Source organism: Coffea eugenioides, chromosome 6 (genome assembly GCF_003713205.1).
Source record: "Coffea eugenioides isolate CCC68of chromosome 6, Ceug_1.0, whole genome shotgun sequence".
Taxonomy (NCBI): domain Eukaryota; kingdom Viridiplantae; phylum Streptophyta; class Magnoliopsida; order Gentianales; family Rubiaceae; genus Coffea; species Coffea eugenioides.
This window is the reverse complement of record NC_040040.1, coordinates 52,632,149-52,648,447: the sequence shown is the minus strand read 5'-3', so window position 1 is coordinate 52,648,447 and position 16,299 is coordinate 52,632,149. Positions and strand designations below refer to the sequence as shown.

At 35.1% G+C, this 16,299-nt stretch overlaps 2 protein-coding genes across 2 annotated transcripts; one reads left to right on the top strand and one right to left on the bottom strand.

The window, feature by feature from the left end:
* Positions 1 to 1,890: 1,890 nt before the first annotated feature.
* On the top strand, positions 1,891 to 8,684 carry LOC113775300 (TORTIFOLIA1-like protein 2). Its single transcript, XM_027320116.1, has 9 exons — positions 1,891 to 2,043; positions 2,431 to 2,460; positions 2,853 to 3,590; positions 3,938 to 4,132; positions 4,244 to 4,346; positions 4,516 to 5,174; positions 5,603 to 6,286; positions 7,533 to 7,698; positions 8,400 to 8,684. Exons 3-9 carry the CDS (start codon positions 2,937 to 2,939, stop codon positions 8,411 to 8,413), a joined length of 2,475 nt encoding a protein of 824 aa, XP_027175917.1. The 5' UTR covers positions 1,891 to 2,043; positions 2,431 to 2,460; positions 2,853 to 2,936; the 3' UTR covers positions 8,414 to 8,684.
* Positions 8,685 to 9,690: 1,006 nt separating this feature from the next.
* Positions 9,691 to 15,126, bottom strand: LOC113775237 (probable serine/threonine-protein kinase PBL17). Its single transcript, XM_027320026.1, has 6 exons — positions 14,766 to 15,126; positions 13,705 to 14,054; positions 12,450 to 12,585; positions 11,852 to 11,988; positions 11,266 to 11,389; positions 9,691 to 10,397 (listed from the first exon to the last, which is right to left on the bottom strand). Exons 1-6 carry the CDS (start codon positions 14,815 to 14,817, stop codon positions 9,844 to 9,846), a joined length of 1,353 nt encoding a protein of 450 aa, XP_027175827.1. The 5' UTR covers positions 14,818 to 15,126; the 3' UTR covers positions 9,691 to 9,843.
* Positions 15,127 to 16,299: the final 1,173 nt, after the last annotated feature.

Genomic DNA, 16,299 nt, shown 5'->3' with positions numbered 1-16,299 from the left:
GACTTATCAATGCTTTCATAAAGTTTCATTGGCTTGTTTTGTAATAGTAGTGTGCAATAAATTATTAATAATTTTTATTTTTTGCATTTCTTTCACTAATTTTAAAAATATAAATTGTTGTGATGAGTTGATGTGACTTATTTCATGCCAGATTTTAATGCGGAAACTCGAATATCAGCTTTTCCAATTTCCAGCATCATCTTTAACCTACTTTTTACACCAAAAAAAAAATTAAAATTTTATAAAAAGTCATTTTTACAAGTTTTTCATGTAAAGAACTACCATTATTATCGTTTGGATTGCTATTTTTAAGATTTTTTGTAGAAAAATGTATTGTAGTGATTTGATATACATGAACTAAAAAAGTAATTGCAAGATGTGTTTGTGGAAAATATAAAAATTTTTCTGCAGAAAATCACAATCCAAATTTAATATACATGTGTTTGTGATTTTCTGCAGAAAAATTTCTGGATGGATTTTTAATTTTCTTGATTCAATGATCCTTACCCTATTTCTGAAGCTATCAACAGCAATTGTAATTTTTACCATTTCTATAAATATACTGAAAGAAATACACATACTGTAACTTTGTATAGAGGATAAGCATTACAACTTGCCAATGAAACTGAACTTCTAACAATCAAGAAGTAACCCTCTCTGTTTCTGCAATGGGAAAAGGCGAACTGCTGGATATCTTTCCAATATGACAAGTTAAATTCTTTCCAATATGATTCAAGCCTTTATGGCTGTAATCAAAGTGAAACTTTTGGATTTTTCGTTAGATGTAACAGTCAATCTGAATAGTTAAACTTTCAAATAAAATTATGATGAGGATATTTTTAAATCACCCATCAATTTAAGGTTAACTTCCGAATAAAATCTGAAGGCAAATTTTACTAAGGTTAAAATGAAATTTTTGAAAAAAAAAAATCACACTTGCTTCGTCCTTAATGCTACCATTGTAATAAAAAAAATGCTTATATATTTTTGTCTCATACAAAGGACAAAAACAAATCACAAAAGCAAATATTCGTTTGAATTACTATATTCTAGAGTTTTGTAAAAAAAATATATTGTAACGATGTAACATATGTATGCGAGATAAACAAGTGATTAAAAAAAGATATCCTACAAAATGATTTTTTTTTTTTAAAGTTGTAATCCAAAGTTTTTTTTAAAATTACAGATAGAATTGAAGAAGAAGCAAACACATAATTTTTTTTTAATTTTAAATTACATTATTTTAAAAGTGAGGGACTACAAAAGTGTAAACACCAATTGCTTGGAAAGCAATTTTTCTTTGAAAAATTGCTACGTTTTTCATGAATACATTTTTTAGTCACATTTTTATCTCATATATATCAAATCGTTACATTAATTTTTTTTTAATAAAAAATCCAGAAAAATGCAATCCAAACAAATTCATCTATTTTCCCCTGAGAATAAACACCAATTGCATTTGGTTGCACAAAAAAATTTTAACTGCATTTGGATTGGTCATTTTTTGAAAAATAATATACAATGTTACAGTAATACACAAATAAAAATAATCACAAAAATACCAAAAATAACCTCAAAAACACAAAAAAAAATAATTTCAAAAACACCAAAAACATGCTCAAAAATCTCATCAACAGTAAAAAAATTTTCACTTACATTACTATAGTAAAATATTTTAAAAACATTCTAAAATACAAACCCGAGTGTTTTTGTCTTCTTCCAGTTTTTTGTTTGATAAGAAAACCTTGGGGATGGGGTCCCACCTCATAACGCTCCCCAAGATTTGAATCCCTTTTCCGAAGCGCGAAAACTCAAACCTCTCACCGCTTTTAAAACACACACTCACACAGTAGATTCACGCTCTCCCACACACACACACACAGAGCACTGACCCAGGTACTCTCGAACTTCTCGATTCTAGACTTTAGACGACGACAATCTTTTTCTCTTTTCAGAGAATAATGATAATATAGTGTATAATTTATTTATCTTTTTTTTTTCAAAGTGTATAATTTTATCCGTACCAGTTAATGGAATCGAATGGTAAGTATCGGAAGGAAATCGCAATTTAGTTAATTAATTTCGTAATCATTGTAATAATTCTTGATTTAATTGCCTTCACTTTGAATTTTGAATTTGCAGCTTTTTAGATATATAATATATAATTAGTAGGCCTGTTGGCTGTTGACTGCGTTAATTTCGAAGCAAATTATATAGTGGTACTTAGTACTAATTAATCTACTTTAGCACTCCAAAGCCTGCGGTGCATGCACTTTTCAACGTATGTATGCATCTTTTTCGATGCTTCATTTGAGTTTAGGGGCTTGGTTTCTCTTGTAAGTTTTCAACGTTTTTTTTTTCTGCTTTTGGTTTCCGATTAATTTCAGTAATGAATTTAATCTTTTTTAAATTTGTGTTCTAATTCTGCAGTGGACGTTAATCTTGAAGCTCCAGGTCCAGGTATATAATTATCCCTTTTTTTTTTGTTTTTCCCCCTTTTTAATTATCATTATTGTTTTAAATCTACTTGTACTTCCACTATACTTGGAGGAAAATGTGTTGGTGATTGCTGCACGAAAAAGTTCAGATTTTTCTTTTTAGATACTTTTATTTATTTTTTCTTTTTTACGGTTCTTTCCCTATATTTGATTGAAAATGAGAGTATTTAGACAGTGAAAATGAAGTGGAAACATCAGAAATTTGACTAGGGAAGTTTAGTTACCGATTAAATGGAGCCTTCTGTAGTTAAATCTTACTGTCATGAAGAATGGTGTTAGATTTTAGCAATGTATCACTTGTCTGTAGAAACTCTTTTACCATTGGTGATTACAGTGATGCTCTGGTTCTTGAAGGACAAGCATGGATGGGATTTTGCAGCTTAGAGCTGCGGTTTGACGGAAAGATTGAAATGGGTTCGGAGTATAGAGGTTAAGGAGATGAAGACACAAATAAATATGGTGAAAGGGAAAGGAACTGCGAGGGTGAGTAGTCAGCAGGCGGCTTTCGAGCTAAAACAGCGCGTGGTTCTTGCCTTGAATAAGATTGCTGATAGGGATACTTATCAAATTGGGATTGAAGAGCTCGACAAGGCAATCGAATGCTTAACCCCAGATGGGCTTTCCTCATTTTTCTCTTGCATATTGGACACTGATTCGGTGCAAAAGAGTGCAGTTCGTAAGGAATGTATTCGATCCATGGCTTCACTAGCAACATACTATGAAGGCCTAGTATTGCCCTACTTAGGGAAGATGGTTGCTAGCATTGTTAAACGGCTCAAGGATTCAGACACTGTGGTGAGAGATGCTTGTGTGGATACAATGGGTGTATTGGCTTCCAAGTTTGGTAGTGATGAGGGTGGAAATAATGGACTTTTTGTTGCTCTAGTGAAGCCTCTATTTGAAGCGTTGGGTGAACAGAATAAGCAAGTACAGTCTGGTTCGGCATTATGTTTGGCAAGGGTCATTGATAATATCAGTGATCCCCCAGTGTCAATATTGCAGAAGATGTTAGCAAGGACTGTTAAGTTGCTCAAGAACCCACATTTCATGGCAAAACCAGCTGTCATAGAACTGAACAGAAGTATCATTCAGGTCTATTTATTTCTTACTGCAAGGTTATTTTTCCATGTCTATTTTCTTTATTCAATGCTTCATTATAGTACTTGTGGATTCAAAATCAGAAAAAAAAAATAAAGAACTTTTTCATTTTGTCTAATAGCATTACAGATTGAATGACCAAGTGAAAATTTTCCTGCTGTCTATCAGCATCTCTCTCTTTTTTAATGACCCATTATGGACACTGACTATAATTTAAAACCAGCCCAACCCAAACGGAAAAGAGAAAGGGTGTTAATGTCTTGATAATTACTTTTGGAACATGAGTATTATATTTTCTATTTGATTCATATATATCTGAATGATTTTAGTGTACCATTCAGGCTGGTGGTGCTTCCACACATAGTTCGTTATCTGCAGCCATTGCTAGTATCCAAGAAGCTCTCAAGAATAGTGACTGGATAACACGAAAAGCTGCTTCTGCAGCATTAGGTGATATTGCTTCCAATGGTGGAGCATTCTTTGGCTCTTTCAAGTCTTCTTGCTTGCATTGTCTTGAATCATGTCGCTTCGACAAGGTTAATAATTTCTTGTGACTAAGTAGTTACCACATAGTAGTTAATGCTCCAAGAGCTTCAATTGTGTGAAAAGTTAGTTGGAGTTTTATGTGATCCATCCTTGTTGTTTAGGTTAAACCAGTCAGGGACACAGCACTGCAGGCATTACAAATCTGGAGAAACCTTCCTGGAAGTGATACACCAGAACCATCAGAAGCTGGGTCTTCAGTTAAAGGTCTTATAGATGGTGCCATTATTGTTACTTCCTGTGAGCAATGCAATTTAAAATGTTCCCTTTCGAGTTGCTTTCCAGCGGATAGCTGTTCCTAGCTGTTTTTTCCTCCAAATAATGGTTGACTTTGTTATTATTGTAACAGCATCTAACAGTTATTTGCATTGTGCAGAAAATTTCTATAGAGACGAGTATTCTGATATTGCAAGTGCCTGTACTTCTACACCCAAGGATGCTCGAATTAAGAGAATTGGTACAAACTCAGTCAAGAAAAGGGTCCCTCTCTCTTTCAAAAAATCAGGGGACAATCTTATTGAAAAGGCTCAGCATTCAAAAGCAGGTGATTGGAGTATAGAAATTGCAGTTCCAAAGACTCGTAACATTTCTTTGTCAGATGTTCAATACGAAGAATCTGAGGGTAGTTGTGTTACTAAGACATGTGAAAGAAGTGGTGGTAGGACAAGTACTCAGGATGTGGAATATGAATATGTGCATGCGGATGACAAACAGGAGTGCTCTTCTGCCTCTGCTCATTTTCCCGAGAATTTTGAATCTAAAGCATTGACAGTTTGTCCTAGTGTCCTTGATGAAGTTAATCTTGTAAAGAAAACAGGTAGAGGTCCACTTTTTACAACTGAAGAAATGAGCACTGAAGAAAAAAGATGCAGGTCCCAAATCCGGGATCGTCATAGCTTGGACTCCACAGTTACTGAATCCAGTTTTCCCACAATGAATGGCTGTTGCTCGAAAACGGCAAATGACATAGCATCCATTCGAAAACAACTTCTGGGGATTGAAAATAAGCAAACAGATCTGATGGATTCGTTGAGGGTAATCTTTTCCAATTTATTGAATACTGTAAATGGTTCAAGCCTCCTTCCTTGTGTTAGTTATCATGCCATCTGGACATGCTATCTATATAAACTTTTGAAAATAAAAAGAATACTTGTAATAATTTTCAGGACCAAAAAAGTATTATGTTTAATTCAGCAAATACTACTCTACAAGGCAAAATTGTGTTTAGAAGTGTCTGATTGACGAACTTAGGGGAAGGGAAATTTAATTGAGTAAACAGAATAGTCAAGTTTATTATTGCTAGCTTTACCTGCTTAAAGCAGCTAAGACCTAATTATTCTCTTGTTTCTCTTAAAAGTTCTCTTCTTGAATCTGTGTATATAAATGGTTCCATAGCTTTAACTTTCGGACTTAAGAAATTTCTCTGTGCATCTGATATATGTCTTGTTACTCAACATTTTCAGGTTTTCACGTCCAACATTATGGATAGTTTGTCAATGATACAGTTGAAAGTGTCAAGTCTTGAAGATGTGATTGAAGGAATGACACAAGAGCTTTTCAATGGGGGAAGAAGTACAGGTATAGTTGCAGCCACATTTTTGAAGAGAAACTTAGATTCTTGTTCTCCTAGAATCTCTACTTGCATTCCCAGACCATCTGTGGATATATGCAATAGACAGTCTGCATCATTGCCACCAAAAGCTGCGGATACTTGGGAGGAAGAAGCATCTACCAGGAGCAGATCAAGCAATTTTGCTAGACAAGGTGCAGACATATGGACTAATCCATCTCAAAAGTTGAGTAAAAGTACTGTGGGAAAGGGCATCCATGGACATGGTGGCCAAATGAGAAAAGCTGAAAATGTCTTTGCTTCAGTTTCTGCTGTGAACAGTAGACAGCGCGGTGCAGATGGAAAGGATAATCTGTGGAGAGGTGTAAGTGGTTATCTGTCTGAAGGAAATTTTGACTCCGCATATGCAGAAGCTCTTTGCTCTGGGAGTGAGCTTATTTTGTTTGAGCTTCTTGATAGAACAGGTCCTGTACTGGAATATTTATCGGAGAAGACAACCTGTGACCTGTTGAATACTTTGGCATCATATTTATCAAAGAAAAAATTTGCAACTTCCATTTTCCCTTGGTTGCAGCAGGCAAGTTGCTCTTGATTCCTTCTCTTATTGACTTAAGCACTTCGTTTTCCTTTATCCTTTGTAGGGTGGCCCTTGTCATTTTCTCATCGTGTCCTTCCTGTGTTGTTGCATTAGATGATTTACTCTGATGAATTTGTGGTACGAATAGAATAAAGCCTTAGGTACTAAGTAGGATAAATTTCAACTCATTGCTAGCTCTTGGCATTATTAGAAACCATTTCTCCACTGTTATGTACCATCTCAGCTGACCATTACAAGATAGAGCACATTTCTTGCATAGATTGATAGAAGCGAAGTGTGTGAAGCAAAGTGTGTGATAATGTTTGTATGTGGCTGCAAATGCTGCTTTAATGACCAGTTTCAAGGTTTTCTGAACAATGCTGCTTTGTGAATCATGTAGATTTTCTAAGACATCACTTTAGTTTGTCATGATACCAGGAAAAGAAAAGCTCTGGCACTATTTAATTTGACTTCATCTTCCTTATAAATTGGTACTAAACTTATTACACTTAGAGTTGCTTTTCTTGTTTAGATAATTGTTTGAGGAGTCCCTGTGGTATCTTTAAGTTCAACAAATTTCGTATCTTTGTTTCTTTCTTGACTAAGCCGCAATTTATGTAAGTTAGTGCCCACACTAGAAGTTGTTTGATGGCTGCCTTCAATCTCAAAGCAATAGTAAAACTCACCCTATAAGTGGCTCTGACAGATAAGGTGCTAAACTATGGGTCTGCTTGTGTGGCCATACTGAGAAATGAGGATTTTAATGTGAAAACAGTTTTAAATATTATTCTTTACTTGAGGAATGTAGGCTATGCAGCTAAACTTTGTCATTTGAAGACCTCAATATTCAACTGGTAAGTGTGTTAAATAAATGGTTTTACTTGGCCTACAATTAATTTTTTCACTTTGGGTTTTTTTTTGGGGGGGGGGGGGGAGGATAGGGTTGTCTGACTGCAGCTCATGGGGAGGTGGTGGAGGAGTTTCATGGATTCCTAAGGACAGTTTTCAAATGCAAAAGGATTGGTATTTTACCTTTATTGATAACTTTCTAGCTCTGGGTTAACACTGTAGACAATGTAGGAATGACATGAAAATCATCACATCATATTACATTTAAGGTTAAATCTTAGAAGAATCATTAGCAACTCTTAACTGTCCATTAGATAGTGATGCCTTTCCATTATGGTCAAGTTTGTTCTGCTGGTATACATAAAAAGATGATTGGAACAAACTCTTTTGACCTCAGGTGGTGGACTTGACTGCCATCCATGGACCCAATTACGTTGTTATTTCTTCAAAAGCAAGGCGTGATTTCCTGTTAGCTGTTCAACAAATTGCCGGTTTGAAATTTTCTAACCCAGTTGAGAGGAGATTTGTGACAGAGCTAGCTATGACATTGCAGCAAATGTGGGGTGAGATGTCTTTTGAATATCCAAATTCTTCCTAAGAAAATCAATTGTAACTGTCTCTACTTTCAGTTTATGTTATAATTTCTTTTTACTTCCTATTGTTGGATGACAGATTGTTGTGTAGTATTAATTATATGCCAAGAAGATAGTTAATAGAGTTTGTCAGATGAGTAAACATTCCATACTATCAACTGTTTACGTTTGAGAGGTTTTCTCTTTGGGGCTGTTGAGGTATATAAGAAAGCCATGGGACTGGTATACAGAGAACTTTTTATTTAATTTTCTTAACCTACAATGAATAAGCTTAGGTTTTTTAAAAGTTTTGAATTCTGAATATTTCTGTACTTGTACTAATTATTTTAATTGGATTTGATTTAAGGTTAGTACAGATTGAAGTTTCCTTACTCCAGCGCCTTCATTTCTCTATCCTATACTTTTTAAGCGTTTTATACTTTTTTTTTTTCTCTTTCTCATCCTTTTGTTGTCTACCTGGTATATAAATAATCATCTTTGGTGCATTCACTAGCAGCTAGTGAGACTACTTGGTATAATTCTTAATTTATGATCATTAGCCAGTTTACAAGCAACCTGGAAACAAGGATAACAAAAAGACTTTAGGAGAGGAAGCTTGGTTTCCATATTCCAATGATGATTGTGTCAGATTTTTCTATGACAGTTAACTCGTTTTTTCTTCTTTCGTGTAGGAAAATGCTCCTAGCAAGCAAATGCCCTTGGTGTATTTACAATGCTCCATGTCCATGTGAGGAAGGTGACAAGCCAAAAGCTGATTTGCTATGTAACTTGATTATAAGTTGATTTAGCTTCCCTTTCCTGATAAAACTGCTACTTGTGCTTGCTTACTGGACTGGCTTGGGGGAACCCTTTGTTTGCTAGAAAGATCCTTAATTTCCAGTGTCCCAAGCATTGATACAATTTGAATGGGTAGGGATGGTTAGACTGCACTTTCTAGTCTACCAACTTTTGTTTTCCTTGTGTCCGGCCCGACGGGAAAAATTCACTTTTTGTCTTTAAATTTTGAATTAGGGACACATTTCATTCTCAAATTTTTAAATGCATCACATATAGTACATGAATTAATTATTTTGGATCACATTTAGTCCAAAAACCGTAAAATATTCAATTTGGACGGAGAAAGTTGATGTGGCGTTGATTTTGACTGAGAAATTATTTTTGCTTAACAGTCATGTGCTAAACATGTGACTTTCTCCATTCATAAGCAATTTATCGTTTTTGGATTAAATGTGATAAAAAAATTAATTCATGTATTAAATGTGGTACGTCTAAAAGTTTGAGGACGAAATATGTTCCTAACTCAAAATTTAGGGATAAAAAGTGAATTTTTCCCACATAAGATCCGTATGAATACTGCTGGACAATGTCTTGTCATATATGGTTATGATGGAGGCGGGAGACACTTCTCCATACGTTGAATTTCCAGTATATCCATTGCTCCGAAGAGGGATATTTGGGGAAAACAATCATCATAACTTGAAATCATTCCACCGTACTAAGAAATGGCAAAAAGACAAATGACAAAAGTTCACCCTTACCGTTTTGTTATCGGAATAGCGAAGAGAATAAGTGCCTAATTTCCCAAGAAATCGCAACAGAGAGAGAGGGGCATGGAATTAGGTGCAAGTGAGAATGACCCGAGTGTCAGAGTATGACTATTTGTTCAGTTGTCTCTTTCACGTACCAAACAATCATAGATGCTTTAACAGCTACAGTTTAGTCAAGATTTTGTTCCTCAATTCCTAAGGGGTATTAGTTTCTTCAATTAAACAAATTTTTAGCATAAATAGAGCTTGAAATGAATTTCAGTCCCTTAATATTTCCTCATGACATGTTTTTCTTCCCTTCTATTTCGCATGAAACAAATCGTTATGTCTAGAAGACTAATTTTTTTTAAATATAAAGTCACAAGCACATTATGGTTGAGCTGCTCCATAGTCCAAATTGCACATAAAACAGACGTACCAAAACTCAAGCTGTATACACGAAAAAAATTGATGTCTCTTCCAATAAACTACAAGTTCCTACAATTGTCTAAATAGAAACAAGAGATTTCCAAGATGGTACACTAGGCAAGTAACTTCATGAGATGATACTCATCTTTATGGTCAATCTTCAAGTAAATTTTCTCTCACCTAGTCCAGCATCTGGGAAAGAACCGTAAAGATCGCACTCCTTCGGAGGCTCACTTCTGCTCCTTCCATTTGTTTGTTTGCTTTTTGGAGGCTTAACATCTCTTTGACTCTCACTTTTCAGCTGGTTTTTCTGCTCTGTGGCTGGACTGTCAGGCATTCCTCTCGGGACTTCATAAAGGGTTACACTTCCACCTCCACTCTGAAGCATTTCCTCCTCTCGACTCCCACTTTGTGTTTGAAAGCCTTCCAGTAATTCGACCACTTGGCTCATGACAGGCCTCCCTCTCGGGTTTTGGCTAAGACATTGATATGCAAGAACTGCCACCTTTACGGCGACTTTAGTAGAGTATTGCCCTTCCATTCGAGGGTCCAGTATTTTCAAAAGCTTCTTGCTGCTGTTAAGAAGTGGGCGAGCCCACTCCACAAGGTTATGCTCCCGGCTAGGCCTACTCTTATCCATTGCTCTCCTTCCAATAAGCATCTCAAGCAAGACGACCCCAAAGCCATAAACATCACTTCTTGCGGTTAAATGTCCTGTACAGTTGAATAATGGCAACAAAATTTTAAGTTATTATTAAAAAGGATCTAAATGACAAAGGTGTGGAAGAATGATGCATGGCACATACAGCTGATAAAAGAAGATTATGACAATTTTTTTACCCCCATAGCATGTACTCACAACTAAGGTAAGAAAAGATGGAAAAGATATCTACAGGACTTCAATTTTAAATATAATTCCACCAGTTTTACGCAATCCCATACTCAGGAAAATGGTTATGATTATGATTAAAATAACTAGGTACTAGCTACCATTATTATTGCTGTTCTTATTATCCTAGTCATTATTTAAACCCTTATATTGTCATCAAGAGCACTTATTTTCCTTCTCCATCAACCACATCGGAAGGGTGACCCTCCCTCTTTGAAATTGCGATGGAGGCTTGGCAATGACAAGCTATCCCTTCAGAGGATTCTACCATGCAAGTTAGATAACCTCAAAGTGAAGCGCATTTACATGTCCCCAACTCCAGAATCAGGAAACCGTGAAGACCGAACTTATAATTATACAAGAATATGACCTAAAATTGCACCAAGAAAATCTCTAGCAAGAATGATTATCCAAAATAATGATCCACAATTAATGGTCCAAATACAATCAAGAAGAAAAAAGGAAAGGCCAGAGGGGAAGTTGATCTATGCCAAGCATCAACCAACAGAAAGAACTACAATTAGCTCTATTCTTTCTATGAAATCAACACGTATACAAAGTTCCTGACATGCAAAACAGCTAAACTGTACATTCTATAGGATGAGCAAATTATATTTCTCTGTTTAACAAAATATAAAAAGATCAATTTTGACGAACAACATTACTCCTGCAATTTTACATTACTATTCTCACCAGTCATGACATACTCAGGAGCTGCATAGCCGTAGGTACCCATGACTCGGGTTGATACATGTGTTTGATCTCCCATAGGCCCATCCTTTGCAAGTCCAAAGTCAGAAAGCTTTGCATTGAAATCCTGTAAGTTCAAATTGGGCCATCAGCCAGTGTAGTGAAGAAGACATCTAAAATAATTCCTTTTTCATCTTTTCCATGTTTTCACTAAGATAACAAGTTTAAATTTAATTTCATTACACCCCAAAAATGGCTACTTTTAACGTAATCCTTTTTCAATCTAATCCAAATGTATTAATCATGTAAAATGTTAGATGAATGCTTGTTGGAAAAAGAATAAAAAAGACAAATAACTAAAACAGCATTGTGATTTTGGAATCTAAGAAGGATTTAGAGGTGCTTATCTCTGCACTGCACGAAAAATGCTAAGTAAAAGCTGAATTTTCAATGGAAAGGGAATTTCTGGCTTTGGTAATCCGATGATTGGCTAGAAAGTCCAAGTATCCAAAAGAAGAGCTAAAAATGAAATGCATCACGACGGAAACTTTTCTTCCTAAATTATGGTGTACAGGAAATGCCTACTAACCGCATCCAGCAAAATATTAGAAGTCTTGAAATCTCGATAAATAATTTGCCTTTCTGCACTATGAAGAAAAGCAAGCCCTTTTGCAGCATCTAAAGCGATCTTCATTCTCCTTGACCATGTTAGCGTAGAACAGACTCCTAACAAAAAAAACACAAACACACCCAGTTGATATAACCATTTCATCAACAAAGTTGAACATCAAATAATATCATAAAATGAATTCATCTTTAAGTCAAATAGACAGTTTGCTAGGGAATAAAATAGAAGATGTACAGCAGACTAAAAAGATAACAAAAATAATGAGACGAAGAAAGGAAACATCTATTTATTTTTTGAATGTTCAGATTTCTGCAGCATCCTTTTCATTTATTGTTTCTTAACAATATGGAAAATATAGCACCAGAAAATCCCTTTCTAAATGAGCCAGAGCCATAAAAAAACAAACCAACCCCATAATTTGGTTTGAAATACAAGGCATCAGAAGTCTCTCATTTGAGCACTCCACAAATGTATAGCCCCTTATGACATGATCACCAAGAGGCCAGTACAGAGTAATCATTCTGCTGAATACAAACAAATCATAAAGGCAACTACTTACTTGGGAAAAGGTGTTTCTCCAGGCTTCCAGAAGCCATGTATTCATAAACCAACAGCCGATGGTCATCGTCACAGCAATATCCAATGAGCTTCACCAGGTTAGGGTGACAAAGTTGCCCCAAGTAGTTCACTTCTGCCTGCAAGGAAGCAATCAAAATGGTGTCACAGAATGACTACATTTTTGCTTTACAAGAGATGCACCACTCGAGTAACTACAAAACAAAAAATAAATAAGCCTTCTGTTATAGAAAGACATTCATAACTTAGTGGTCAACAAACAGACCACCATGCCCAGAGGAGGAGGAAGGGGGAAGGGGAGGATTATACAACATGAATACTAAAGAAGGGGCACAAGGACAACTTATCAAATGAAGCTAAACACACCAACACAGTTTAGCTGCTTCATTTCCGGACAACCAGGAAATTGAGAAGGGGAAAGGACAGTTCCTGTAACTAAGTTCCTTACCTGAAGCTAACTTTTCTGCTTTCCTATTCCGATTACCATGTTAGCATCAATTTTGGCTTGACTTTGTGCATCCAGATTTATGCAAATTTCTCTGTCAGCAGCTAATACTTATTGTTCATACCTATTCCAAGATCTCCAAGAAATTTGCTCAACACTCAATGAAGTCCAGATATTCCAGTATTAAACCCTTAAGCCTCCGCACATTTCAGATTGGAAAAAGAAGTTCAAGTCTCAAGGGGAATTTAGCATAAACCATTTAAGGAAATTATCCAACAGAAAAACAAAGTCAGAGACTCATGGATAGATAAGCAAATTAAACACTAACCCTCCAGACATATTAGATTGTAAAAAGAAGTTAAGTCTCAAGGGGTTTAGCATAAATTATTTAGGAAATTTCCAAGAGAATACCGAAGTCAGAATCTCGTAGATGGAGAAGCAAACTTTCAACATTGAGTTTGCTCAGACCTGCTCCTTGAGTGGCCTTGGCCCACTGGGTGAGTTTTAAGTAGTTTAAGATGTGTTCTAATGTATGATTCCAATTGCAGACTGCCAGATACTTCATATTCAACCCTAACTATGTCCATTTGAGGCACATAACTGGTAATTAACAGAAAAGGAAATTGAGAACTGCAACCATGGATGTTTACTATAGCTTCTTATATTTGTACCACATGCTTCCACCACATAAACAAAAGAATTCATTTTCTTACCAGCTACAAAGCATAATCAGAATATGAGTATCTCAAGTATAAATGATTTCATTAAACAAAGGCAAGTCAGAGCAAATTACCAGCCATTCTCTGTCACCCTGCAGACCTTCAGGATCAAGCTCTTTAATGGCAACACGGGTGGTTTTGTAACCAGGCCTCACATTCCCGTCTATAACTCCCTTATAAACTATGCCAAACCCACCCTCACCAAGAACTTGATCTGGTCGGAAATGCTTGGTAGCTAACTTCATCTCTTCATACGTAAACAAGTCAAGATTACTATTCACGGGATTTTGACGCAGATCATTGACATCTTTTGAAACTATGACAACACTTTTTGCACCTTCAGTGCTACTGGTTTGTGGTGCATTTGCCTTGTTGGAAAGCTCAGAATGTGCTTGTCCAGGAAATGCAGCAATTCCATGGGCAACTGAAAGGTTTTTAACAGAAGTCAGGCAATAAGCTACTCACGGTAGTTATCAGACAGTCTCTATAACAAATTGACAAATATCTGTGCATCTACTCGCAGAAAAGAAACATTCACCATAAACATGTCTACTTCCGTGCATTCTTGATCTGAAGTGATCTTAATAATTTCTTTCAGTTAGATATTTAACTTTACACTAGAAACTCTCTCTGCCTCTACATGCATCAAATGGAAGACAAGATCGGACCATATTTTATATCATCAAAATGGTTTTATAGAGGAGACAGTTGAGGCGGGATACTAGTAAATGCTGGTTCAATTGCCACCCCCAAAAAAAACCCAAAAAAAAATCTCTAAAAAATGTATAATTTCTTGACTAAGAGTGATGATTTAATCTTTCTTCACTTGAAACCTTAGCAAATATTGACACCCCAAATTTGGATTCACATAATTAAGCAAGTGAATAAAGCCTCACTTCCATACATTGTACTTGCAACCTTGAAAGTATTCCAACTTTACTAGATGCAAAAATCCAATTCCTACACAATAACCTGCTTCTTGATTGAAGCAAAAGATAACAAAGGCCTAAACCACACAAATTTCCAGCCAAAAGAAAAGCAACAACGACTGCCCCACCGTAATGAAAAAAAGATGCAGAGACCACTACCACAAGAAGATTGAATAGAGGCGAAGATAAGCAAAAATTGCACTAACCCTTATTCTGTGGCTGCTGAATCTCCTCTTCTACACTAAAGCAAGACCCCATTTATCTGATTTCAGGAAAAGACTCACATTTCACCTCTATTTACTGGTCATAATATCACATCAAATCCACAGAAAGATAAGATTTTTATGCCCAAGAGAACAAGGTAAACACTTCGCTTGTTTTTCAGTGATGTATCATTTCATTATCGTTTGTCATCAAATAAGCCTTAGACACTACTTCAATGTCCCAAATCTGAGAAGGGACAGCCAAAAAAACCAGACTAATTTGGCTAAAAGAAGAAAGGATTCATCACAAGAGAGAGGAAAATAAGAGCAAAATAGACTACTAAAAGTCTAAGAAGTCTATTTTGCAGATAGTCTATTTTGCAGAAGGGTCTTCTGATTGTCTTTCAAACTTATGATTTTTCTTTTTCAATTTTAATGTAATTGCTTTGAGGTATTATTATAATGGCTAATTGCAAAAGACACCTCTAAACTATCACTTACTTAAACTTTGCGCCAAAAGCTATTAATTGTAGCAATGTAGTGCTGTAACATCAAATTGAATTGTTGTAGGAGTGAGAATCGGTTGGTAAAATTGTGAATCCATTAGAGTGAATCAGTTTCCCATTTTTATCCATTTGAATTTGCGACCAAAATTTAATCAATTTTATTTTTGCCAAATTAAAATCAAATTGAATTAAAATTGAAAATCAATTTCAATAATCGGTTAACTAGTTTCATCCAATTTCATATTTGGTACCAAAATACAAAAATGGGTTTGTTGTTAATATCTAAAAAAAGGCATATCATATGATTTACTAATATTTTAAAACTAAGAAAAAGTTATTATTCATAAACTATAAAGAAGTGCATTGCATCTATAAAAATTGTATACCCTATGGATTAAGCATCAAAAAAATTAAGTATTAGGCATTAATACTACTTTATATATTATGCTAGACTATATTATTTTAATTTTAATTATTAGAAAGGTGTTATTATAATTATTCATAACTGATGAGATAGTCAATAATTAGTAGTCAATATGTATATGAATTTATATAACCGTAATAAGTTCTAAGGTTTGACATAGAGAATATAAATCTCAAGACATAAAAAAAAAAGAACAAACAATAAAGATATTATATATGAAAAATGAAAAAATGAAATCATTTTTTGGTTTAAATCAAAATTGAGGATCTAAAACAAAAATCAAATTGAAATCGAAGTCACTGAAATCAAATTCACCAAATTCAATTAACCAAATTTAATACACGGGTGGAAATTTGATAAATCCATCTTAGCCTCGCCTCTAATTGATTGCACATTAAACAACTAGTTGGAAATATGGTTAATTTGGGAACATTATAGTTTGACACACCAATCTTTATTAGTGGCAGATCTTTGAACTTTTTACTCATCTAATATAAAGATGTTTATTTGCACTTTCTGTGTTAGTAAAAGGATATAGTTGTGAGTACTACAAATAATAAGCGATTGTTGCATGGTTAACATGGCCAGAAAAGAAGTCAATAGGGGT

What these genes read in the sequence shown, in the direction of transcription:
- LOC113775300 (XM_027320116.1), top strand. Translation starts at nt 2,937, where the DNA reads ATGAAGACACAAATAAATATGGTGAAAGGGAAAGGAACTGCGAGGGTG. An exon ending in AATCATGTCGCTTCGACAAG is followed by an intron (nt 4,133 to 4,243) that starts GTTAATAATTTC and finishes CTTGTTGTTTAG; the next exon opens with GTTAAACCAGTCAGGGACAC. An exon ending in AGCTGGGTCTTCAGTTAAAG is followed by an intron (nt 4,347 to 4,515) that starts GTCTTATAGATG and finishes TGCATTGTGCAG; the next exon opens with AAAATTTCTATAGAGACGAG.
- LOC113775237 (XM_027320026.1), bottom strand. Translation starts at nt 14,817, where the DNA reads ATGGGGTCTTGCTTTAGTGTAGAAGAGGAGATTCAGCAGCCACAGAAT. An exon ending in GGAGAAACACCTTTTCCCAA is followed by an intron (nt 11,989 to 12,449) that starts GTAAGTAGTTGC and finishes TTTTTTTGTTAG; the next exon opens with GAGTCTGTTCTACGCTAACA. An exon ending in TCCTGAGTATGTCATGACTG is followed by an intron (nt 10,398 to 11,265) that starts GTGAGAATAGTA and finishes TCAACTGTACAG; the next exon opens with GACATTTAACCGCAAGAAGT.